Here is a 24,496-nt window from a genome sequence, read left to right on the forward strand (position 1 = left end):
TATTTTAAAGTCAAAAATACACTGTGACAAATCAGTTACAAATCTGCGAAGCGGCAGTAATGAAAGACATGCTGCAACTATGTGTACCCTAATTTTTTTCTTCAAACAGAAATCAAAGTACAAAAAGTGCCAAATGAAAACATTGTGTTGGAGCCTTTGTTTCTCAAAGTAAGGGCTTTGACATGTAGATGACTCTGTCCTAATGGATTTTGTTCTAAAGAGCTGCTGCCTATTGAACCTCTGAAGGCTTTAGACGTGAGCTTGGAAACAAAGTTTGATGGCTTTCATTCTAATTCTCATTTTTATTGCTTGTTAGCAAGTGATTCATGTGGAAATTAGACAACTTAATTATAGAGTGAACAAATATCACTCTTAACTGGTTTCACTGGTTTCTGTCTCATCAACAAAAAGTCTTCTGATTTGCTATGAATAGATATCAATGTAGGTGATTTTAATGGCTGTTTAAAACACTGACATCTTCCTTTGCAATTATAATGAAATAGCTTTCTCTTTTCTCTAAATTTCAATTCTACTGGAGGGGGAAGAGAAAGACATTTTCTGTCGAAACTGAAATACTCACTTGTGTTCTTTGCTGTGTAGTGAGGTGTAGGGCCACCCAGGATATAGGAGATGTATACTATAGCACACAGTAGAGGGGAAAACATTAGTCATTTGATAAATGAGGCTGTTTGAATATTTAGTACCAGTTTCTGTCTGTGCTCCCGGCTTTCCCATGGCAGATAATTTTGGCAGTTACATTGATTTCCCTTACACAGCAGAAGCAAGGGTTCAGATCATTACCCTCCCTTCATAAACCTTCTTGTGCCTGTGTTTATTAGTGACAGGGAGGAGCAGTGGGCTTACAGGCATGCACGGCCATCGCTTCGTCCAATTCCCTTAAAGTGGCACAACAGTCTTTTCAACTCTGAGACGGTCCTGTTTTTATTGCTCTGTTGCTTTACAATCGAGTTTTATAATCTATTAAACCAAATCTGTTATGCCAAGTTATGTTGAGTAAATGGTTGTATGCAGTATTTCACAGCCCTTGAGGAAAATCCTGACAGAAATTTGGTTTGATACTAATGGCAATGAGACTTTGTTCTGTATCCAAGGTGAAAATAAGACAGCAGGCGCTTTGTTGAGCACCTGCAGCTTGAAGGTTGACTGATTATACAGACACTCTGCTGGGACAGAGGGGGATTCAGGACCTTACTTACATTTACTTTGACCATTGTTGCTGAAGGAACAGAGAGCATCTCATATGTAGTTTATATAGGCCTTAATCACAGCAACACTCTCAAAGGGCTCACAGGCTCACACAAAACATGGACACCTGCACAGGTGGACAAAGAAAAACCCTTAGAAGGGGAAGTAACCAATTGCAAGCATGTCAATTGTATGCACAGCCCTTCAAAGTAAGTGCCATTGGGGCACCAACATTTTCCTCACATAGATATGGCTTTCAGTTTCAAGATTGCCTCTATTTTCTCTTGCTTCTAACATCAGCAGACCCTGCAAAACTGAGCTGATTATAACTGCATACAGGGATGGAATGCATGGTCAACAAAACACAAAGGGCCTGAGGACATTCACATTTAATGAGCTCTGATGATTATACAGTAAATAGAGACACTCGGCCAAAAACATGGGATCACCTTTTAAACCTTTTGTTCAGTTTGTACCAACATTTTGTTGTGTATCTCCTATCCAGATTGTATCTGAATCTGTATATTTGTCGGTGCAACCTGCTATTAATATATGCCTCTGCTGTCAGCATTAAAACGTGAGCGTGAGGAATCCAAATGACCACAAGTTCCTCTTCATAAATTTGTGATTCAAAAATGTATTTCCATATACAGTCAAATTGTGTTCAGTGTGGTTACTTGTGTCTGTAGTTTAACCAGTGAATTAACAGCTCATCCTTGGTGTGTCCTGGACGTATCTACGCCAGTGTTGTGTTTTTATTTGATCAAGTGCCAACACTGATTTATGTTAATGGTCAGTCTAAATGAGGTCTTTGATGTGATGTGTAACTTGTACAAAGACTGATCTCAGGAGCACATTGAATATGAGTAATTGCTACTTTAATTTGGGTGCATCACGGGGTCTTGACCTGCTCTCCTCCGTTTTATTTAAATTTGATGTCGAGGGCTCTGCCCAGCTGCACTGTCACCTGATCTCTGAGCTTTTACTGAAGATATGAAAGACAATTTAATATTTTCTATCTGAATACAGATTTAATCTCCGCTAATCAGGCCGAGGAGTCAGGTTGGGTTCATATATTGTGAATCAAGAAGGAAGCTGTTGCTTGTATATTGTCTTTAAAAACAACCAGCAGCTCAGCTCAGTTCATTTTCACTTTTTAAAGTATTTACTTGCAGTAATTGCTGGATGAATGGAGACTATTTAGAGAACGCTGTGTCTCTTTCATTACTTCTAGGTGATGACAGCTTATGGATTAAGACAGCTCTCTGCAACTGTAAGCAGCTGTTTATTTCATACAAAGTAAAATGGTGTCTCTTGTTTTCTGTTGCTCCTTGTTCAAATTTCCCACAAAGAACACTGCAGTCAGATTGTGAAGTGGTCTGCTTTGTCTTGTTTTTAAGGATGAAATGAAGGAAAGAACCCAAAAGGGACATGAGGTAACTATTCTGTCATAATTATGTCATTGCAAAGACGATTTAACCATAAGAAATATAGTATTATTTTTTCAAACATTGACACATCAACAACAATCTCCCATTTTTATTATGTAACATCAACAAAAAACAGCATTGACATTTGATTTTGAAAGAACGATTGAACGTCACCTGCTGTTCAGACGATGAGTTTGATTTCATCCTTGTGCTCTGTGGAGAAGCACTAGGTGAGGCACTGAATAAATTGAAATACAGTTATTTTTTTGGACCTAAAAACAACAGATGCAACTACTTAAGGCAAACAGATCACAAAAGCCACTGATGCAGCTATCGACCAAACATCAAAAGACGGTCAGCTAAATGAAAAAGAAAAGCAAATAAAGGTAAATATTTGGACAGAGGCATATTTTTTGTTCTTTAGACTCTCTGTGTCGCTACATTCAATATGAAATAAACTATATTAAAGTGCCAAGTTTCAGCTTTAATTGGAGTATATACGTTTATGTCAACATTGAAAGAACTGTGTGTGAGATATTAAATCTTTTAACACATAATGGCCAATTTTCAAGGGTTCAGAGGTAATTGAACACTAGCTACTAAATGTTTCTTGGATAAATGTGTGCATTTCAACGTTTAGATTTAGGTGGTGTTGTCTGTCACTATGAGGAGCGAAAAAGTTACCATGCAAGTGAGGGAGATCGTAATAAGGCTCGGTAAAAGGAAAACTCTTTTAGAGTTATCCACAGTAGTTTGTTTGTCAAAATCAATAGTGTTCTTTTGTTCTAAAAAATGCAGGTGAACACAGGAAAACAAGAAAATAGCATGCAAACTGAGAAACACAAGTCTTGTTGATGACTGAAAAATGATTGTTTTGTTCAAGAAAAACTTCTTAACTGCACATCAAGTAAAGAACACTCTCCAGGATGTAGGCGTACATGTTTCCTTGTCAGCAATCAACAGATGAGTTCATGACTATGACCTCAGAGGACTCACCAGGAGAGGCACACTCCTGGTTAGACTCCAAAAGTACAAAGACCTCAGGTAGCATGTCATGAAAACATACAAAAAGAAAGACGTACACTTCTGGAACAAAGTTGTACGGACTGATGAGAGAAAAATTAACCTCAATCAAAATGATTGAAAGAGAAAAAATGTGGTGAGAACAAAAGCTCATGACCTAAAGCATACCACCACATGTCGAACATGGTGGTGCCTCTGAAGCAACCGAATCAATACAGAAATATATAGGAGCATCCTGTGCGCTCAGATTCAGCCAAAAGCGTGAAAACTCATTGAAAGACATTTCATTGTTCAGCAGGGGAACTGTCCTAAACATACGCTCAAAGCAAAATGATGAAGAGGTGCAGTATTGATTAACCTAATATCTGTCTGATTGAAAATACATTTTACTTGCTGAAGACAAAAAACTATAGACAGAGAGCAAAGTGGACACACTGTAAAGACCTGTATACCTCAAGCAGTCATTAACGGCAAAGGACTTTCCACTAAATTATAAATATAAAAAATGATTTAGTTTGACTTCGTGTATTTGTCCATTTACTTTTGAACTTCGGGTGCAGACTCAAATTAAAGCTGAGACGTTGCACTTAAACACTGTATCTGTTATTTCATTTCAAATAAAATGTGCAAAAGCACACAGTCTAAAGTAACGGAAGTAAAGTGCGCTGTCTAAATGCTGGATTGTGTCAAATCTGCACGAGGGAAGCTTTATGAATTCTGGTGGACAAAAATTTGGCTTCTGTGTAAATGTTATGAATAAGTGTAAAGTAGGAATGAGTAAAAAAAAAAACATGACATCTACAAGTTCTTTTTTTTAAAGTAGTCATTCATTCACATTCACATTCTAAAAGCAGATACGCAGACTTTGGTAAAGTAAATACTTTTGTATTCTTAACCTTCACATAATACAAAAAGCTTCATGAATGTCCTTGAGGGACATTTTTTAAACCTGAAAGAATGGCTTCCTTAACTAGTTGCTATTTCCTTTACTTTCCGCAGGGGGAGGGAGGAGTTCAAGGACCGCAAGGTGTCAAGGTGACTTATTGAAGCCTTAACCCTGACACTTAAAACTTCAGCAACAATATGCACTGCCAACAAAATACAGCTCCGAATCCCTTTGTGTCCATTGAGTACCATTCTGTGTAGCCCTAATCAGAGTCTGTGCAACAGTAGTTACAGCTTTATGGAGTTTACAGATCATTGCTCAAAGTCATTTTAATTGTAGAAAAGATGACATATTGTTTGACATATCGCACATCCTGGGCCACTATGGGCCTTCAATGTGGCATATTTTTTAGCTGTAATCAGAGGGCTTAGAATTACTAGTGGCACATGAGAAATTCATCTCCAATTGCTACAGTTGCTTCACTCCTTTCTGTTGTTTATGTCTCTCCAAACCTTTGGAAACCTTCTTTGAGTGTACAAAAGTCCTACACTATTGAATCCAGAAAGAAATCGTATGTTGGCCTAACCAATAATCTTTCTCTGTAATGTGTAAAAAAAACCCACAAATCTCAAGATGTTTTTCTCTTACATTTTGCTGCGTACCTTCGACCTCGTTTTCACCCTTTTTGATGATGTAACAGGGAAACATCGGGCCACCAGGACTAAAGGGAGATCAAGGTCCAGAGGTGAGTTCTTATATTTATCTCATGTCTGCTGTGCCACTTACTGTAGGTGAGACAGATGTCTAAAAACCTGCTGAATATGAGGGGAGACAATACACCCACATTCACTTATGTGAAAGGGTGCCATACCTGTGATCATGGTGCAAAGAAAATACAAGGTTACTTGATTACTTGATGTCATTAATAAAAGTAAAATAACATTCCAATTTCAACATTTTATGTTGATCTTGTAAGAGCGGAATCTAAATTATTAGAATGTAAGTCCGCCATTTAATTGTTTCTTTGGCTGGAATTGTATGAATCTTATATTGATAGCAGGATAAAATGATATTAGTTTGTGCCCTTTTTAAAAAGTAATGCTTTGTTTACATATGTATCGTAAATGTAATCTTTTGAAGAAAGTTAATGAAAATAGCATGAAAGGTTCATTACAATGCACATGCATTTTTCTCCCAGTCATGAAAGCAGAGTGCATTAGCAGCCAGGATATGGGATCTTTTCTCAGATATCATGCAGCAGAAGTTCAGTTTCCATGGTAATATGTGGATCATTTAGATCATCCGCATATACGAAGACAATAATGACTCTAAAAGGGGAAAGCATATAAAGAGCTCATCTAGAATAACAGCATAGCCCGGATATAAGCTTTTGAAATAATCTGTGCATGCGAACCTACGGATGCTCAGTCATTATGAAACCAGCATACAGTAATTGCCATTGAACTAACTATGGTTAATTAAAAAGGCAGAACGGGCAGCACTTAAACAACACTGCTATTTGAAATACTCTGGAAAGTATGTGTCTGCAGCAAAGCTGGCTGAGCTATAACACTCAAAGCCCAGACACTGCTGTCACCAAACAAAGAGAGAAAATAGAAAGTATTGGTTTTCCTTTGTGTTTTGCCAGGGCAAGCAAGGCCTGCCTGGACCCACTGGACTCCCAGGCAGCTCGGTAAGTACACTGGCACTAGACACCAGCACTTCATGTCAAGCCCTCCTTTCTCTCATCGCCTTATCTGTCACCTTGCCATATCCTCTACTCCCTCAACTCAGGCTGCCAAAATGAAAGAGAGATGAAGAGATAAACTTCAACAGGCAGAGACAGAAAGGAAGTAGAGGGAAAAGTCCAGAATTTTTACACAGACGATCAGTAATCAAATTTAAGAATTAATTAGTGGAAAGAGGCAAATCTAAGCGCTTTATGCCAGGAATGGAGGCAGCGGCCCAATCTGTTCTCCACACCTGCTTCGGTAATGAGCATCTGTCTTTATTCAAAAGCAGGGAGGGAAAAGAGGCATTTCATAAATCCTGGCTAAGGGAAATTATGTTGGAACACAGCAGCCCGCTGAAGCAGTGAGGAGGAGGAGATAAATGTGTGTGAGAAGATGAAGGCCTGGTGATAGATGTGTCTCTTTTCACCACTATTTACAGGGCTCGCCAGGGGAGCAGGGGGTGTCTGGGAGAGATGGCCTGAAAGGAGAAAAGGTAGGTAAACTTCAAATCAAGTTCTCACCTTAAAGAAAAATACGAAGCTGTGATGTTGAATCACAGATTGAACATGCTAGATGACTTGTAAAGACACCTTTCAGATTACTCGCCCTGCGTGCCATCTCAATCATGCTGTAACTTTGTGTTCTCATCTTTGATGCCTCTGACTACTTTGTCATTTGTTCACAAATTTCCTTTTGCAGTACAGCTCCAAACGCTGTGCTGAAACTGCCAAAGTAGTAAAGTGGAAAAGTGCGCAGTTGACATGCATATTTAATGGGGTTTGTTGCTTGTCAAAATAAATGAAGCTGTACTCAACTCTCCCCACCCACCGGAGTCACTCTGTTCAACTCAAAGGCAAAGAAATACAGCTAAATTGCTTCGGCCTCCCATGTTTATTCGTATAAAGTTCTTAAGTCTCCTATTCATTTGTCATATTCGCTATACTTATGTTAACTCTGAAGCGGCCTTTCTGGATAGACTTGGGAACGTCTGTGCACTGAATATGATCCAGGGTCTATTCCTACTCCAAACAAGGGCTCTAAAGTTCACTTACCAATGCATCATCTTGGTTGTTTAATCAACCAAACAATCACACAAAAAATGAAGCGTTTAAACGACAAGTTATAGTTTTACCAGTGTGCCCGACTAGTTCTTTATCAGTTGTACTGGCTGCTAATATTGTTGACAAAACTATTCCACACCATGATAACAACTGTCTAAATGAAAGTGTCAACATAACATACTCTGACTATTATGACATTTATTATATTTATATTATTTACCATCTCAGTTTAGCTGGTTAGCATGTTTCCTTTTAGAATTAGCAGTAAAGACAAAGTACAGCTGAGGCTGATGGGAAAGTCGGTAGCTTTTGCAGGCATTTGTGATAAACTAAAGTGAAGGGGTGTCTAAAGTCAGTGGGCATCATCACCATGCGTGTTTGTACAAAAGGTTAATGCTAAAAACTTTTGAATGAAACTGTATCCATGGCAACATTCGCCAAATTTAGCTGAGGCAGGAAACCAATAAAAAAAAACCTGACACTGCTGTTTCTGCCTTTTGGACAGCAATTCTTAAACTTGCAGACGCGATAGGTTTGTAAGGGTCTGTGCCAAAAGCTTTTCCCTCTTAACAAACAACATTCATGTTTATAACTGTTACGTATGCATATGTGATCCAGAATCTTTTCTTCACATCCATGTGTGTGTAATGCAGCACCTCCTTTGCAGTGTTGAGATGACAGTCAGTTTGACACTTCATCTATGGAGAAACTTCTGAACACTGTCTGTCTTAATGTCCACAGGGGGACTCTGGTGGATTGATCGGGCCACAGGGTCCTAAGGGAGAGCCAGGTGAAGCAGGGGGCGGATATGTGGTGAGTATCAAATCGAGTTCAGACAAGTTGCTTTCATCTGACCTTGTCGACCTTACAGAAACTGTTCGCATAGAACTCAAAAACAACAGAGGAAAATGTAATAGGAGTTCAGAAGTGTAGATCATCTGCAAACAGATAGAACAACAGCAGACAAGTTAAGGAAACTAGCTCCTCCGGCTGCGTAGATGGCATGACATTATGGAGATGCGATGTCATTAAAGCAATCCACCATTAGATAACCCCAGCCTGCGTAATCACCTATCCTCCCATTTTGGAGCTTATAGCTGTTGAAGCACTCTCTTTTATGGACATGGCTTTGCATATAGAAAAGTTCATTATAGATTCACCAAAAAAGGCGGTGCGTGTGCAGCCAAGGTCTCAGTCTTGGTTGACGGCACTTGCCCTCCTCAATCACCGGCAGTGCTCTGTGGCTTTAAACAATCATATTTTGTTTGTGTGGAAACACCGAACTGAACATTAAGCGAGACAGCGGTCCTACTCATCAAGCAAAGGGGTACTGTGAGCAGAGTAATGAGGGCAAGATTGTGTTCAGGCAGAAGTATTTAAACCTCTTTAACATACTCCAGCCCTCTGAAAATTGGAAAAGGATTGGAGAAGAGGGCTTTATGGGTGTCATGGGGAGATGTTTACAGCATTTCAATAACCTCTTATTGGCCTTTTGTTACATAGGTCAAAAAGTAAACAAAGAGAAACTGTTATTTTTTGTCTTTTTTAGAGCAGACATCTGTCTGTTTTTTACAAATGCCATTTATGTGTGGAGGCATTGGAAGAAAATGGATTCTCTTCATGGTCTTTGTTATGTAAGACAGAGATAAGGAAAAAAGCAATAAACAGAAGTCAGTGCAGCTGGTCTGAGCATCTTTAATGAGTCAGCCTGCTCAACTAGTTAATGTCACTATATTGATTTTGCCTTCAAATGAATAATGAACAGTTTTCTCTTTGTTTATGTTGACGTATTATTATTTGCATAGATATCTAATCACTCTCTACCCCCATATACTGGTATAGAGGTTTTGTTTCAGTAGAGTGCTAATGTGTGATGTCGATTGGAAGTTGTTGTTTTTTAATAGAAAATGCAGTCATAGGATCATATCTGCCTTTAAAAGTTCTACACTTCTCAAACTTTCCAGTTTTATGTTTGAGTGAATTGGTACATTTCCCCCGAAAATGGTAGAATTGCTGTGTTGGTTGAAATCCAACTTCTGCACAGCTCATTTACATTGTGCAATATAGGACTTGTAACACTACTACATGCTGACTACAGAAATCAATGTCTCATCTGGAGGATACAGTAAATAATGCTTCAAGATGTTTTTCTCTGTGGTATAGCATTATCACTGTGACTCTGTACATAGAAACGAATAAGAATGCTGTTAATAGTATTGAGCATGAGCTCATAATGTAATGCTGTGTTCAGACTGTTTACACTGTGGTGTGTGGCTCGTACAGATTCAGGAGTCCTGTATTAATTCCAGCACTGGAGCAGCTTTTTATTTGTGTCTCCACCTCAGTTCTCAAAGTTGATGAATGTACAGTGAATCCCAATTCTGATGTCTTCTTCCTGTCGTTCCACAGGCCGATGGCTTGTCTCTAACTCGAGGGTCTCGTGGGCCAAAGGTAAGAGACAGTGTGGTGGTGGAACATCATTAACACAACCATCTGTTAACTTCTGCAGACAGATCAGTGATGTTTATATCATCTGTGTGTGTTTCACATGAACCACTGCAGGTTTGTGGTTACCAATGTTTTTGTATCACACAGCTCTGTTCAGAAAAAAATCAAGCACCCCTTTATCAGCTCCAACTGAAAATTCCAGATGTTTTCGTGACCTGATTTTAACCGGAGGATATTTAACTCTAGTGATTATATAAAAGTGTATATTGTCAGGCTACAATAATATTTTTATACAATTTAACAATCACTGTGGGTGGATTGGTCAAGTTTGCTTTTGTGCTTGCAGACAATTTATGAATTATTCATTTTAACTATTTAAAGATTCAATCTGGAATTCTGCAGGAAGACTGATATTTTAACACAACAGTCTAACAAATACATCCATCCATTGGTGTAGTGCTACCTGAGGGCACAGGAACAAAGCTCTGCCACTGTTCTTTTCTCTTATTCTGGTTGAAATTCATGTTTTTTTAGTGATTGAAGATTCAACTCTTTCTAAAGCATATGCCATGAAAGAAGGCCAGTAAAAACAAATGGAATGGTTTGAAGTTGTCATCGTGACATTCAAGGTGTATTGCTTGATTCACAACTTCAACTCAAAGCCTCCCTCTGACCCGCTACCATTTGGCCTGTGACATTAACTGCATTACATAACACAGACTCAATACTATATATTTCATATTTAAAGCCCTCTAGTGTTTCAGTAGGCAGAAACCCTTCATATCTTAACAAGGATTTTACTGTGAAACGGTTTGTGACTGAAATCGGACAATCGACAACAGCTACATTATTGACTTTTGAGTGTAAACTTGCCTCCACAGTAGTTACACATCCTCTGAAACGAAGCACAACTTAGCAGTGCTGTATGCACTTGACTATAAACTGTAGAAAAGATATTTACGTTTTCATCATGATATCATGCCCAGTTATCAATGGTGTTGTCATGGAGAAAATAAAAGTACATTTGAATATACTGTGTATCACAGCTCGTACACGAGTTCAAATGCAGCAGATAATGAACATGTGCATGCCAATGGCCTTCACCATAGCTGCGTTTCTTACCCTTGAAGCTACTGAAGGCAAAAGATAAAGGGGAATGGGTTCCGGCAGAGTTTGAATACTTAATGATCACGCAGTGCAGCAGCTCTCCGTTCTTCTGGATTCACTATCACTGATTCCCCACTGACTGCTCTCTTGTGTTTGTTTCAGGGGGAAAGAGGTATCCCAGGATTGCCAGGAGAACATGGTGAAAAGGGCGAATCTGGGGAGAGTGTCATGGGCCCACCTGTGAGTATGATGATGTATTGATTGGTCGGTGTCTCCCGCATTCATTATTTAGTTCAAACTATGATACCTTCAGGTCCTCGTCTTTGTCTTGGCCATTGAAAGAAAGAGATACTGTTTGAATGTCAATGTAAGTGTTCATTAACTAGACCCTCAGATGAAAACACTGGTCATTACTGTGAGGTGCTGGTGCATTACACTCTGCCTTTATCAGATGTGCTCTCCACCGCTTGTTTGAAACTCACAGATTTGACCGCGAGTGAGTCTGCGTTCATTTTTGAAATACAGGATTGTTGGAGACAGAGAATCAATAGAGCAAAAGGTGTCTAACACCATTCCTTTATTGTATCCTGGGTGCTAGAGGGCAGATGGTGTTAACAAGATGTGTGATGTGTTCTTAGGGCCCCATGGGACACCCAGGGAAGCCAGGAATGGAGGTCTGTAAAAAAAAATTATCTGTATCCACAACACACAAACAACATTTTCAAGTTTATTTGAAGAAAAAAAATGCAGTTAATTGATGCTGTGGCTCACAGCCTGGCAATTATTTTACAGCACAAATAACACTGCAGTGTTTGTCTGTTGTTAGCTGATTGTGTAACGCAAGATTGTTCAACTGTCACTGTGTTTTTCAGGGCCCTCGTGGTTTATCTGGACCTCCTGGAGCTCCCGGAAGAGAGGTGAGTGAGATCAGTCTATCCTTTCACTCTTTTTCACTCCCTCACACATCTGCAGATAAAAGATGGCTGGGAGCAAAAAAGAATGTCAGCTACAGACTGTGGATGAACAAGTGCAATGTATCACAGCTCCTGGACACAAATCCCCACCAACCGAGATGGGTGTGAAAGCAGCAAGTTATAGTCTTGCATGTCTGTTTAATATATATTAATATTATATATTAAACAGATATAACAGGAGGGCTGTTAACTCCTTCCTTTGTCTCAATTAAAGGGCTCCCCTGGTAGACCAGGCCTAACGGGTCCTGCTGGACCTCCAGGTGAACCAGTAAGTAAGAAAATCTCATTTTTGCTTTCTGCAATTCAGCATCACCGATCAGCAGTGAGAACAACGGAGACCACCTTAAAGTCAAAGTCAAAATTCAGAGTGCAGCTCCAGTTTTGGGATAATTAGCAGCTTGTCCTACTGTTCACTAACCAACATCACATTCAGGAAAACGTTGCGGTTTATGACAAATTGGCAGCACCCCGTTGTTAGCATATGGTTTTCATGTATTTCTTGTCTCAGCAGCATTTACTGTAGTTGTGATGGCGGCTGCTACTGCTTCAAAGCCTTGAAAACTTAGCATTTTAACCTTATTTATATTCATGTGTTGTAAAGATGCATGAAACCCATTTGTAGTCCAATTTATGTTTTTTATTTTCTGCGTACATGAGCTTTATTTCAAAATTATTTTCTCAGTTTTAGAGAACAACAATATTTTGAAGCTGTGTGGATTCTGTCCTCCAGCAACAAAGTTATTAAACTGTTTCCTCCAGCATTACAGATAAAACATGAAAATAAAACACTGAAACAGAAATGTATTAAAACTGTTCAGGGTAAATTACAATCAAAGTCTGATATGTATGATTGGTGATGGGTTGAGCAATTAACAAGATGCAGTTGCATCAAACAAGCAACTGCAGAATGTTTCAAAAACATTCAAGATTATCTCTGAAATTAAGACTTTTTCTTCTCTCTCTGACAGACTGCCCTGCCAATTGTTGGAGACATGGGTGCTTTACTTAAGGTATCTCTTCTTCACAGTAAATGAAAATGACAGCTTTTCACAAAGAATAGCATGCACAAGATTGTCAGTATTTAAAATGATCAGCGTTTGTTGATTTGAAAAGCACATTTCTACTAATATATGGATTCCATCAGTTTAGAGAGATCCTGTAGTTACAGCCCTTGAGTGCCTCCATCAGGACGACTGGGTGAATTATATCCAGCAAATAATTTAACAAGAGATCCAAAACCACTCATTCACCGCAGGTGCTCAGTCTGACATATTATGGATTGTAGAAATATCGCACCTGTGCACTGCAAATAAAGTGTAAAAACGTTAATACAGAGATTACTGTCGCACAGAAATTAACATGTGACCATAGTCTCTTTTACACCAAACAAAAGCTGTTTGGTGTTAAAGGTTTTAGTCAATGTTTATTTCTGTCAATAATAATTTGTTGACTAATAACCACTTGCTAGACACAAAAATACACATAAACATAGGATTTTCCTAATTCATATTTAATACTACAGCAGTTTTAATGGAACAGCAGCAACCAAATTTCCAGTAAATAAAATGCGGTTAAATCACATTTTGTTTGTAGTTAACCTATCTTTACAAACTATGGATGTCTTGAGACACAAATATAACATGAACCAGTGCAGAAGGTAAATGAGGTAAATAATCTCTGTATTGTCACACAAAATGTTATTTTTGTGGCATTATTAAATGAACTAAGAAATTATAGACACGTTTATAGAGCATATTGTTAAAATCCATATAAGTGAACACTATGCCTTTGCCAAGATAATCCAGCCACTTGACAGGTTTTGCACTTTAAGAAGATGATTAAACAGTATGATTACTGCACAGGTGTGTCATGAACTGGTCATAATAAAAGACCACTCTAAAACGTACACTTTTATCACTCAACACAAACAGTTGTGTGGCCTGTTGGTTGCACGCTCTCTCAAAACGTGTAAGCGCATCTGGCAGTGAGTGGGCAAATGCTCACTTTCGATGGCGTCTGGCACTTTGGAGAAGTGTTCTCTTCATGGACGAGTCCTGGTTTACTCTGTACCGGGCAGATAGCAGACAGCCGTATGGTGTCATGTGGGCGAGCGGTTTGCTGATGTGAACATTGTGAACAGAGTGGCCTGTTTTAGCGGTGGGGTTGTGGTATGGGCATGCATAAGCTACGGACCACGAACATGAGTGCATTTGTTGAATTTGAATGCACAGCGATATTGTGACAAGATCCCGAGGTCCATTTTTAATGCCATTGATCCTCCGCCATCGCTTCATGTTGCAGCATGATAATGCACCATCCTTGTTGCTAGGATCTGTACAAAATTCCTGAAAGCTGGAAAAAAAAAATCCCTATTCTTGCTTGGCCTGCACACTCACCAGACATGCCACCCATTGAGCCTGTTTAAGATGCTCTGCGGAATGCTGGAGAGGACCAGCACTCAGGCCAGAATGAACAACCTGATCAACTCTAACTTCAATACTGTAAAGAAATTCAAGATAAAACTGTATATTTTAGAGTGGCCTTTCAGTGTGACCAGTCCAAGACACACCTGTGCAATAATCATGCTGTTTCACCATCATCTTGATGTGCCACATCTGATGGCTGGATGGAATATCTTGGCAGAGGTGAAGTGCTCACAAGAAATTTGAGAAAAATAAACCTTTTATGTGCATCGAAGAAGTCTTAGATCTTTTACATTAACTCATGCTCTGCGGCACCATTTCAGGCATCTTATTAAAATACCAAAAAAGCCCAAATAAAAAGGGCCTTTTAGAATAGCTTTCACTTCTCTTACTCTTATAACTACTGTTTAATTTATTTTTTATAAACTGACTTTCATCGCCACTCAAACCTTCCTCCCCCATTACCACTTGTTAAAGAGTGCTAACTCTTAGGAAATATTGTACAAGTCTGGTCCTAAAATAATCAGATTTGCATTCTGTTTCTTTATTTTCTCCCTTTGAATCTGTTTTCTAACTTATCATTATACATAGAAGTCATTGCTCCAAAAATTTTCATCAGTTGCAGCAAACGGTGCTCAAGGTCTCTTTACCTTTTCTGACTGAATGCAGAATGTGAACTGGGGCTTCAATACCATACCTAATTTGAACCATTTTTCAGCCTGTATTATTTAAGATTACAGTGTAAAAAGGGAGATCAAAAATCTTTTTAGCTTTTACCTTTCATAATGGGAATAGTCTATCAAAAACCATGCAAATTACTAACTTGTTCTTTTCCTCTTTTTTATTTTTTTGTTTGAGGGAAGTAGATTAGTAACCTTAGTTCATGTGATTACCTGCAGGAAAGCACTTAAATTAAAGCTTTTTCAATTTTAATACTTAACACACGTCAACTCTGACAATAAATGTAATGCCTTCAAATGATTAATCATTTATAAAGCCAGATGTCAGCAGTCTTATAATTTTCTTTCACCCTTTCTCTCAATGTCAGCTTTTTTTTTTATCCATTAAGTTCTCTGTTAGATTCTACTACTGTTTACATCCTTCATCAGAGTAGCATTGCAGCACTCAAATTAGTACTTTCGACACCTTGATAAAGAAAAAGGACACATTTGACTCAGGCATATATTTTTCCTTTCATTTACTTTCAATAATAGCATGTTCCTCTTATTTTGTTATACTGATAACATTTCCTTGAACTCTTGGATGATTAGTATGAGATGAGGCGATGTGGAGCTTATTTTTCCTTTTGATTTTCAAATTCAGTTTCTGATTTTCATTTAAATAGTTTTAATTTTGAAATGCCCTCCACTGCCTATTTCTAATTTAGTGCTCCCACTTCATTCCTGAACTAGATCAGGGACAATGATATTTAAGATTCTCACCTAAATGTCACAGTCAGTGAGTTTGACAAAGTTCACCAGTCACCTGGAAGAGAGACACTCTTGGAGGCACTATTGGCGGGTTCACATTATTTCTGCTCTGCAGACATTTAGAGAACACTTTGTGTCATTCGGGGTCTTCTCCACCACCCAGGGGATGTGACATAATATTGGGCAAAAATGCAGTGTTCCAACCCAGCACGATTAAATCTTATCTGTGCCATCACTTTTTACTTCCCACCTTGCCTGCGATGGCAGAATGCCTGCAGTGTGTGCCAGACGAGAGTCCCCGGGCTGCCTGGGCAGAAGGGAGAGAAGGGGACCCCTGGAGAGCAAGGAGTGGAAGGCTTGGTGGGAGAAAAGGTGCAAGTAACTCATTAGCAATGCAGGCAATTTGGAGCAGACTGTGTAAACATTTTTATCTGACCGAGGAATTGCATTACACAATACCCTGTTGTGTGTGCGTACGGCCATATTCATGGTGTACTTCAACCCTAAACAGGGGGATCCAGGTGTGAGAGGTCCGACGGGTAACCCTGGAAAAGAAGGCCCAAAGGTAGGCAAGGGAATATCAGTCATAAATAAACCCAGTGAATAACAAAACACATGTAATGTGATTTTTACTAAATTCATTGTTGAGTTTCTCAGCAAGACAAGAATCTGTAAAAGTAATAGCCTCATGTTTGCTGAAATCTGTGTGTAATCTAGTGTATAGAAATTTACATTGGCAAATGCTTTTCATAAATTTCCTTTGGATTATCGCTGGAAGCCTAACCAGCTGTTCAACAACTCATATTATTCTGAACAGTCTCTCTGCAGAAGTTGTTGCTATGGATACAGTCTTGTACCACAGGCTAGGCAATTTCAAGTGGTGTGCTGCAAAAGACATTTTGAAGTTTACACACATCAGACTTTAGTTTAAGGTTTTTTGTTTTTTTCCCATGTTTGGTGAAAAACATTCACTGGTTTCACCTTCCTGCAGGGAATTAAAGGAGAAAGAGGATTCCCAGGCCCCACAGGAGAGGAAGGTGGTGAGGTGAGTGTAAAAGAAGTTTCATCTAAACAAATAAATCCAGTAATTATCTAACCATCCGGAAATCACTGTGACATTGCGAAACAGGCTTTTCAAAAGAATGTAAATATGTTGTTAATGTCTGCCTCATCTTAAAGCCTGTCTGAGGAGTCTGTTTTCAAAAGTAACTATCAAACGCTACCCACGGTGCCGCGTGTGCACTATGCCCCATCTGTTACTCTCTGATTCTTTAGAAAGAATGTATCCTGCCCTGCACGAGTGTCTGTCTATATGCAGGTGTGTGTGTGTGTGTGTGTGTGTGTGTGTGTGTGTGTGTGTGTGTGTGTGTGTGTGTGTGTGTGTGTGTGTGTGTGTGTGTGTGTGTGTTCATTAAAAAAAAAGCACTCTTTAGAGGAGTTGTGAAACATTTCATAGGTCAACTTTCAACATTGAACTGCAATAGCAGGGGATTTTAACTAACGTAGATGTATTTGCTACTTGTTTATGTAGGCTCATTAAAAAACTTGTTTTATAGCCCCATTGAAGTCATTTTTCCTTTCATAGATAAGAGAAAAAATACTGGTTGATATGTTGTCCCATGCAAAGAAACACCTGTTTCTTGGGTATTTTGCATGCTGATTTCAAATATATTTGCAGAATTTCTCTATCAGCCATAGCTTTTTTTGTTCCAGCATACTCACAGGGAAATGGAAAAACAATGCCTTGGAAGTATGCTAGCAGTCTACTGCTAAACACTAAAGAGTGATGTTTTAATATGAACAATAATGACATGTTATTAAACCAATATACACGTAGCACCTAAACTATTCAATATACTATAAGTTCCACCTATTTCTGTTTGTGGAACAAAATAACGGTACAATTTTGTTGCCCAACGTAACTGATAGAAACACATGTAATGCTATCTTTAAGATAAAACAAATAGTACAGTAAACATATATTCTAAACATATTGTTAAAGATGGAAATGCCCCACAATAGACAAAACCTTTTTTTTATAGCTTCTGCATACTCATTGATACTATACATACTATACATGCTATAAACCCAGTAGCCATTACACTGTATAGAAATGTTTTCTAATTCATCATTTACAGTGTAGTTGAAATCTTGGACTGATAAATTGCACATTAATCCTTAAATGTAGAATATCTGCCTGGTGTGCAGTGAGCAGTGTATCGTTCAGCATGGCCACAGCACCTATCATCACCACCATAGATAGAAATATTACAGATGGACTGACCATAATGAATGTTTTACTTTGTACACAAGGGAGCGCGTCTGTTGTAATGTGAATTGCTTGTTCACATTGAGGTCGATCTGTCATTTCAAATACAGGTGTGAGGGCAGAGCTCTTCACTGACTTATTAATTTGCACATCTGAATGTGTAACTGTGTGCTGTATTTGCCATCGTGTATGATGTTTCTGAACGAGTCAAGGAGGTTGTCTCTAAGTGTGGCATTGCAGAAATATATGAATGTAGTTGTTCTTTTTCAATAGTTAGAAATTGTTTTCCAAAATAAAAGGTTGACCCACTGTTTCTTTCAGGGGCCTGCAGGAGCCCCAGGACTTCCTGGTGGGACTGGACGAATAGGGGCCCCGGTGAGAAGTCTGCTCTTTATGTGGTCTAATATAATACAGAACCGCTGATCTTCTCACACCACAACGTACCATTTTATGGTCTATTTTACTGCAACTTATGGGAAGTGGGTTATTTTTCTGGGCTTTCTGCTCCAATCAGATGTCATTGTAAGAATTCTGGTATGTTTGCAGGGGCTCATGGGCAGACCTGGTCCAATGGGCCAACTAGGAACAAAAGGAGATAAAGTAAGTTTTACCATTTAAAAAAATGTCGAAGGTGGATCAAAAACTTCCAAGACAGCTCCTGTTGTTTGCAAATGAAGTGCAGCATCTTGACGTGCACAAAGCAGGAGGAAGCTATAACTTTTGTGAGTAAATATTCCAAGTTCCATTGCTTGATCAATTTCAACATCTGAGTTGCACACGTTTTGTAAGCGATGGTCTGCAATTTCACCGTGGACCTGAAACTTTAGCAGAGTGCCAGGTCAAATTTAGTTTCACATTTTTGGGGAACAGAAAGAAACTTTTGGGAGCAAAATCCGGTGGGTAGGGGCGGTGGGGAGCGACTACTGTGTTGTTACGGGTGAGAAATCTGCGTGTTTTCAAATCGCTGTGTGCAGGCAGGTTGTCATGTTGGAGAGCCCTCATGCCACAGTTCAGATCGTTTGCACCAAGGACCTGATTCACTAAGATCTCAAATAATGGGTACTAAATTGCGTGTTCCTTCCAAAAAATGTTTGCACCCATTTTGCGGGTGATTTACTTTGAGTAATTGCGTCATTGAAATCAGGTGCGGATTGCTGTATACTAAAAATGTCCCTTTGAGGGATTAATAAAGTACCTACAGTGAAGGAAATAATTATTTGATACTTTGCCAATTTTGTAAGTTTGCCCACTGACAAAGAAATGAACGGTCTATAATTGCAATGGCAGATTTATTTTTAACAGTGAGAGACAGAATATCAACAAAAAAAAATCCAGAAAATCACATCATATAAAAGTTATAAATTGATTAGCGATATTTGATTGTATGAAATAAGTATTTGATCCCCAGGCAAAACATGACTCAGTACTTGGTGGAGAAACCGTTGTTGGCAAGCACAGACGTCAGACGTTTCTTGTAGTTGGTCACCAGGTTTGAACACATCTCAGGAGGGATTTTGGTCCACTCCTCTTTGCAGATCTTCTCCAAATCCTTAAGGTTTTGAGGCTGTCGCTTGGCAACTCGAAGCTTTAGCTCCCTCCACAGATTTTCTATGGGATTAAGGTCCGGAGACTGGCTCGGCCACTCCATGACCTTAATGTGCTTCTTCTTGAGCCACTCCTTTGTTGCCTTGGCCGTATGTTTTGGGTCATTGTCGTGCTGGAAGAACCATCCACGACCCATTTTCAGTGTCCTGGCTGAGGAAAGGAGGTTGTCGCCCAAGATTTCACAGTACATGGCCCCGTCCATCCTCCCCTCGATGCGGTGAAGTCGTCCTGTCCCCTTAGCAGAGAAACACCCCCGAAGCATAATGTTTCCACCTGGCTGATCCCTCACCTTTCTCATGATCATCAATACCCCACGAGGCGAGATCTTGCGTGGAGCCCCAGACTGAGGGCGATTGATGGTCATTTTGTGTTCCTTCCATTTCCAAATAATCACACCCAACAGTTGTCTCCTTCTCACCGAGCTGCTTGCTGATGGTCTTGTAGCCCATTGCAGCCTTGTGCAGGTCTACAATCTTGTCCCTGAAGTCCTTAGACAGCTCTTCGGTCTTGCCCATGGTAGAGAGGTTGGAATCTGATTCTGTGGACAAGTCTCGTTTATACAGGTAACGAGTTGAGATTCGGAGTACTTTCTTAAAGCGAGAGGACTAATGGAACCGCTCTGTGGGAGCCAGAATTCTTGCTGGTTGCTAGGGGATCAAATACTTATTTCACACAATCAAATGCAAATCAATTTATAACTTTTATATGATGTGATTTTCTGGATCTGAATTTGAATAATTTTTCCATCTGGCATCAAAAATGTTTCCACGGGTCTAAAACCACGATCTCTACATATTCTTTAGTTCCCTGCGTCTCCTTCTCACCACAATAAGAGCAGCCGTCTCTCCAGATTTGCGCATCTGATTAATACGTGCCTTTCAGTCGTACTAAGATAAACACGCAATCACTTCTCCTATTTCAGGTTTAGTAAATATCATTGCGGGTGCTAAATTGTTCTATCTGCATTTCCCCTCCCAGTATTTTGCACCTTCAGGCAGAAAGGCCCAATATTACATATGCATCCAGACAAACACGCAAAAGGGACGTGTGTTACATTGCACGTCGTTAGTAAATCTACTTAGACATTTTTTTGCGGGTAGTGTGGAGTTTGCACGTGATTTTACACACACAAACATCAAATCTTTTCTCTCAGACACCTCAAAACGTCACAGTCCAAGCTCTGTGTTGACAGTCTGACCCTGGGGGAAGAATTCACACTGCACCATCTCGCAAATGTTAAAGAAAACCAAACTGGTTGCACTCCTGACCTGAAACGCCTTCTTCAGTCTTGAACAGAACATTTACAGTGAATGTCACTCAAAACACCTCGCCGGGCTTATTCCTTCATTGCTGAAGATTTTCTGAAATGTTTCAATGGTCTCTGTTGCCGATTTACCCGAGTTTGAGAAAGAGTGAGCTCTCCGCTGAAGTCAATGGGAAAATGTGTATGACGCTCGTAACTCAAGCGCTGATCTTAACGAAGCGACTGAACTTGGCATACTTTCTCACAAGGGTTACACCTCTCACCGGCTCCCTGCACGTCACCAGGATGCGCTTCATTCACGTGCAACAGGAGCAGTCTCATAACTTTTTCATCCAGCCTTGTATAATGTAGGTAGTGTAAGTCTTCCAGGATTTTTTTTTTTATACAATAGGTGGACGTACACATCTACATGACTTGCTAGTGTGTGTTCTAATTTACATTCAAAGTATTGAGATATGTTTAGATGAATACTATGGTTTAAACCCTTGAATAAATAAATAGATTTGACGGAGTATATATAACACTTCTGTACACTTTTTCTTTTCCATGAATGCAGTTGTATCATAAATCTTAAACATAGATTAGAAAAATAATAAACAAAATAACTGAATAATTTGGATTTTGGTATTGCTATGTGCATCAAATTATAGGTAAGCAGATCTATTTTTTGTCTTCAGGCTTTGCAAATGAAGCTCCAGATCACTGGTGTACATGAGCATGGGTCGGTGCCTGATAAACATTTCCATATTCATAGACATGTTTAAGAATTCCTCTGGTTTGTGTTTGGCAGGGAAATGAAGGACCTCAGGGTAGACCAGGGCTTCCAGGGCCTCCGGTAAGTTCCTGATGCCTCAACAAGATCCAGCTGTTTATAATATGGGTCATACGCTTTATGTCACCTCATATGCAGGTTTAGTGTGAGTTTGCTACCGACTCTTTCTTCTGTTCAAGATATTTGTCAGGTTACTGAGTCACAGCCATCTATTCAGCTCTTGTGTTTTGCTCAGTTTAACAGTATTTACTGCAACAAGAAAAACACAACTGACAAACAAGTACAAGTATGATGAAATTGTGGCGACCTACTCGCTGGCAGTGAATCATGTTCCGTCCCTTTAAAAGGCAAGTGAGTAAGCACTTCCAAAGGCAAATCTATAATTCATCAGACGTCCCCTTGAACTTGCCGTGGCCCCCCCCACACCCCGGTCTCATAAACTGCAGTCTTGGAGGACAGGGGAAGGCTTAGTGGCCTGAAAAGGGCACGGGCATTCGCTTGCGTCTAAATGAGGACCTTGACTCCCTCTACGTTTACAAAAGCTGCCCTCTACCAATCTATCATGGGAAAAACATTATTTTATGCTCTAATACTACCAAGAAGACTAGATTACCTGGTTCTAATACCCAAATCTTGTTTTAATCATTGTGCTCTTTTGTACTTCGAAAACACCTTTTTGGAATCACGACTGGCTCAAGGATTATTAAGTCTGCTGTTCTCTCTTTTTTCTGTTCCTGTCACTTCTCATTCTCTTGCACTGTCTTACTCCCTCACTGTATAATCACCAAATGAGCTATTCATCCCTCTCATGTAGCTTTTAAGGGCTTAATAGTGTATAACTTCTCCAGACCTACGGTATAGTTTTCTACGAGGACTCTTACAGTAAAACTCCCATCGCAGTGAAGAAAGTCTCCAAGAGAAGATGTCTGATTTTCTGTGGTTTGTGTTTTAGGGTGTGCCCTATGTGGAGGGCAAGGGGATGAGCAGTCTGTACAAGCTGCAGGTAAAGACATTTCAAATGACTTCACCTCAGTCATAATGTCATTGTGAGCCACTGAATCCGAGCATTCAGTCACAGTGGCAGAAAAGAATCTGCGCTTATCTTTAAAATGTGTTTGACCTATATTGTAAAATGTGTAGTCATAACAAAGAAAAATGTCTTTTCAGAGTGGTGGCGCTATTTTAGGACCCCCTGGAGCTCCTGGTGTTCCGGTAAGTATAATCATTGTTATGCCTGAAGCAAATCCTTTAGTCTGTACTGTGGAGGAACACTGGCAAACAGGCACGTTGATAGTGTGTGAGCTGCAGAGGCAAACAGAGCTGAATAACAAATAACCTGACCAGCCCTCCAGTATTATCTTGGCTTCTGAGGCCCTTATATCACAGTCAATCATCCTCATTGAGAGCTGGTGGTTGGTGAAGGCCAAGAGGCTTCCCGACTCTCAAACAGGTGCCTGTGATCCACCCCAGGACACACAACATCATTGATATGCAAAATGAGCTTAGAAGTTCAGCAGCTCCGCACAGCGCCGAGCCGAAGTGACCCGATTTGCTTATCGGTTCCCCCCGCTCCTCCTTATCAGACAGTTTGTAATCTTGTCCAGTCCTGGGAGACATTCAGTCACAGGCCCTGCAGGGATCCATCTACCGAAACGCACACTTAAGGTGGTGACACAAAAAAAAGTAGACACTCTGCTATCCCCAGTGCACAATGCACATGAACCTCAGCTAAATCTTGATGATGCTACTCGCCGCGCTGCATCCATCACAGACCAACAGCTCCTCAGGGAGCGATCACTAAGAGAGCATCTTTGTCAGTGTTAAAAAGGACAAGGAATCCGATGTATCAATAATTCCTTGTTTTAGTTTCATTTTTTTAATGTGGAAAAAGGCTTTACTGAAATTTTAAACATGCTTGGCCAGTGTTTGTAAAGCCCACACTGGATTACAGTTTATGATTGTGATCATTGCAAACCAGCCTGAGACAAAGCAACAGTGTTGGGATGATTTACAGACTGAAATTGTGAGAAACGACAAGCAATAATGAATATTATAAATTTTAATGACAATAAGAGACAGTAGCCACATGCCATTTCAAACTATATTTATGATTTTTATGGTAGCGGTTGTCACATTCATGGAGGGTAATCTGTCCTCTTTTTTTCTTATTTTAAGGGACCCAAAGGAGATGATGGATTTCCAGTGAGTTGAAGCGTTTCCTTCTAGACTGTATCTTTCTTTTCTTTTTTTAAGCATTTGTCTATTTTTGTGCTGCTCACACACACACACACACACACAGAGAAGTCAGAGTTGCTTTCTACCATTTTCTCAGTTTTTTTACTGTACAACATAAGTCAATGCACCCTGAAGCCTGAGCACTTAACCATTCTCTACAGAACTCCAACACATGGTAAAAGAAAACCTGATCACGTCTCCTACAAATATGAAACCTTTGTTCCGTGTTGTCTTGCCAGTGGGAACTCACAAACCTTCTCTGCACTTCAAATGCCCCCCCCACTCCACCCCACTCACCCCACACCCACACTGACACCTGAAAACAATCGTCACAGACGTAGAAAACAACTTGACATTTCAGCCATCAACTTGAATTCTCTATTCTCATGGGGCCAATTGCATTTTTTATTGTTTTGTTGCACGGTGATTTTTCACCAGCATGTTAATTTGACATTTTAATAAATTGTGTGAGCGGCTCCAGTGCCGTGCTGGAATTGCCCCAATCCGTCTCACAGCTGATCCTCCGGCTGGCCCGGTCTCCCCTTAGCCTCAATAGTTTATTCATGACAATCTACATGTGTGACAATTACCTGGACAATCCGTCTATGTCAGCGCCACTTGCCCCTCTCT

The 24,496-nt window shown here is 39.8% G+C and overlaps 1 protein-coding gene across 9 annotated transcripts in view; it reads left to right on the forward strand.

Moving 5' to 3' along the window:
• Positions 1 to 24,496, forward strand: part of col19a1 (collagen type XIX alpha 1 chain) — a 101,724-nt gene that overhangs the window by 60,596 nt on the left and 16,632 nt on the right. For all 9 annotated transcript variants that reach the window (XM_069144864.1, XM_069144869.1, XM_069144866.1 and 6 more), the window contains 22 exons: positions 2,441 to 2,479; positions 2,607 to 2,642; positions 4,659 to 4,694; positions 5,246 to 5,290; positions 6,194 to 6,238; positions 6,718 to 6,771; positions 8,081 to 8,152; positions 9,749 to 9,790; positions 11,057 to 11,134; positions 11,533 to 11,568; positions 11,767 to 11,811; positions 12,083 to 12,136; positions 12,837 to 12,878; positions 15,989 to 16,093; positions 16,233 to 16,286; positions 16,713 to 16,766; positions 18,312 to 18,365; positions 18,537 to 18,590; positions 21,650 to 21,694; positions 22,584 to 22,634; positions 22,799 to 22,843; positions 23,807 to 23,833. In XM_069144864.1, the coding sequence (XP_069000965.1) occupies positions 2,441 to 2,479; positions 2,607 to 2,642; positions 4,659 to 4,694; positions 5,246 to 5,290; positions 6,194 to 6,238; positions 6,718 to 6,771; positions 8,081 to 8,152; positions 9,749 to 9,790; positions 11,057 to 11,134; positions 11,533 to 11,568; positions 11,767 to 11,811; positions 12,083 to 12,136; positions 12,837 to 12,878; positions 15,989 to 16,093; positions 16,233 to 16,286; positions 16,713 to 16,766; positions 18,312 to 18,365; positions 18,537 to 18,590; positions 21,650 to 21,694; positions 22,584 to 22,634; positions 22,799 to 22,843; positions 23,807 to 23,833 (1,113 nt within the window). The remainder of the gene's footprint in view (positions 1 to 2,440; positions 2,480 to 2,606; positions 2,643 to 4,658; positions 4,695 to 5,245; positions 5,291 to 6,193; positions 6,239 to 6,717; positions 6,772 to 8,080; positions 8,153 to 9,748; positions 9,791 to 11,056; positions 11,135 to 11,532; positions 11,569 to 11,766; positions 11,812 to 12,082; positions 12,137 to 12,836; positions 12,879 to 15,988; positions 16,094 to 16,232; positions 16,287 to 16,712; positions 16,767 to 18,311; positions 18,366 to 18,536; positions 18,591 to 21,649; positions 21,695 to 22,583; positions 22,635 to 22,798; positions 22,844 to 23,806; positions 23,834 to 24,496) is intronic.

Source organism: Embiotoca jacksoni, unplaced genomic scaffold (genome assembly GCF_022577435.1).
Source record: "Embiotoca jacksoni isolate LCO1_2020_lvr unplaced genomic scaffold, fEmbJac1.0.p SCAF_12, whole genome shotgun sequence".
In the NCBI taxonomy this organism is placed as follows: Eukaryota; Metazoa; Chordata; class Actinopteri; family Embiotocidae; genus Embiotoca; species Embiotoca jacksoni.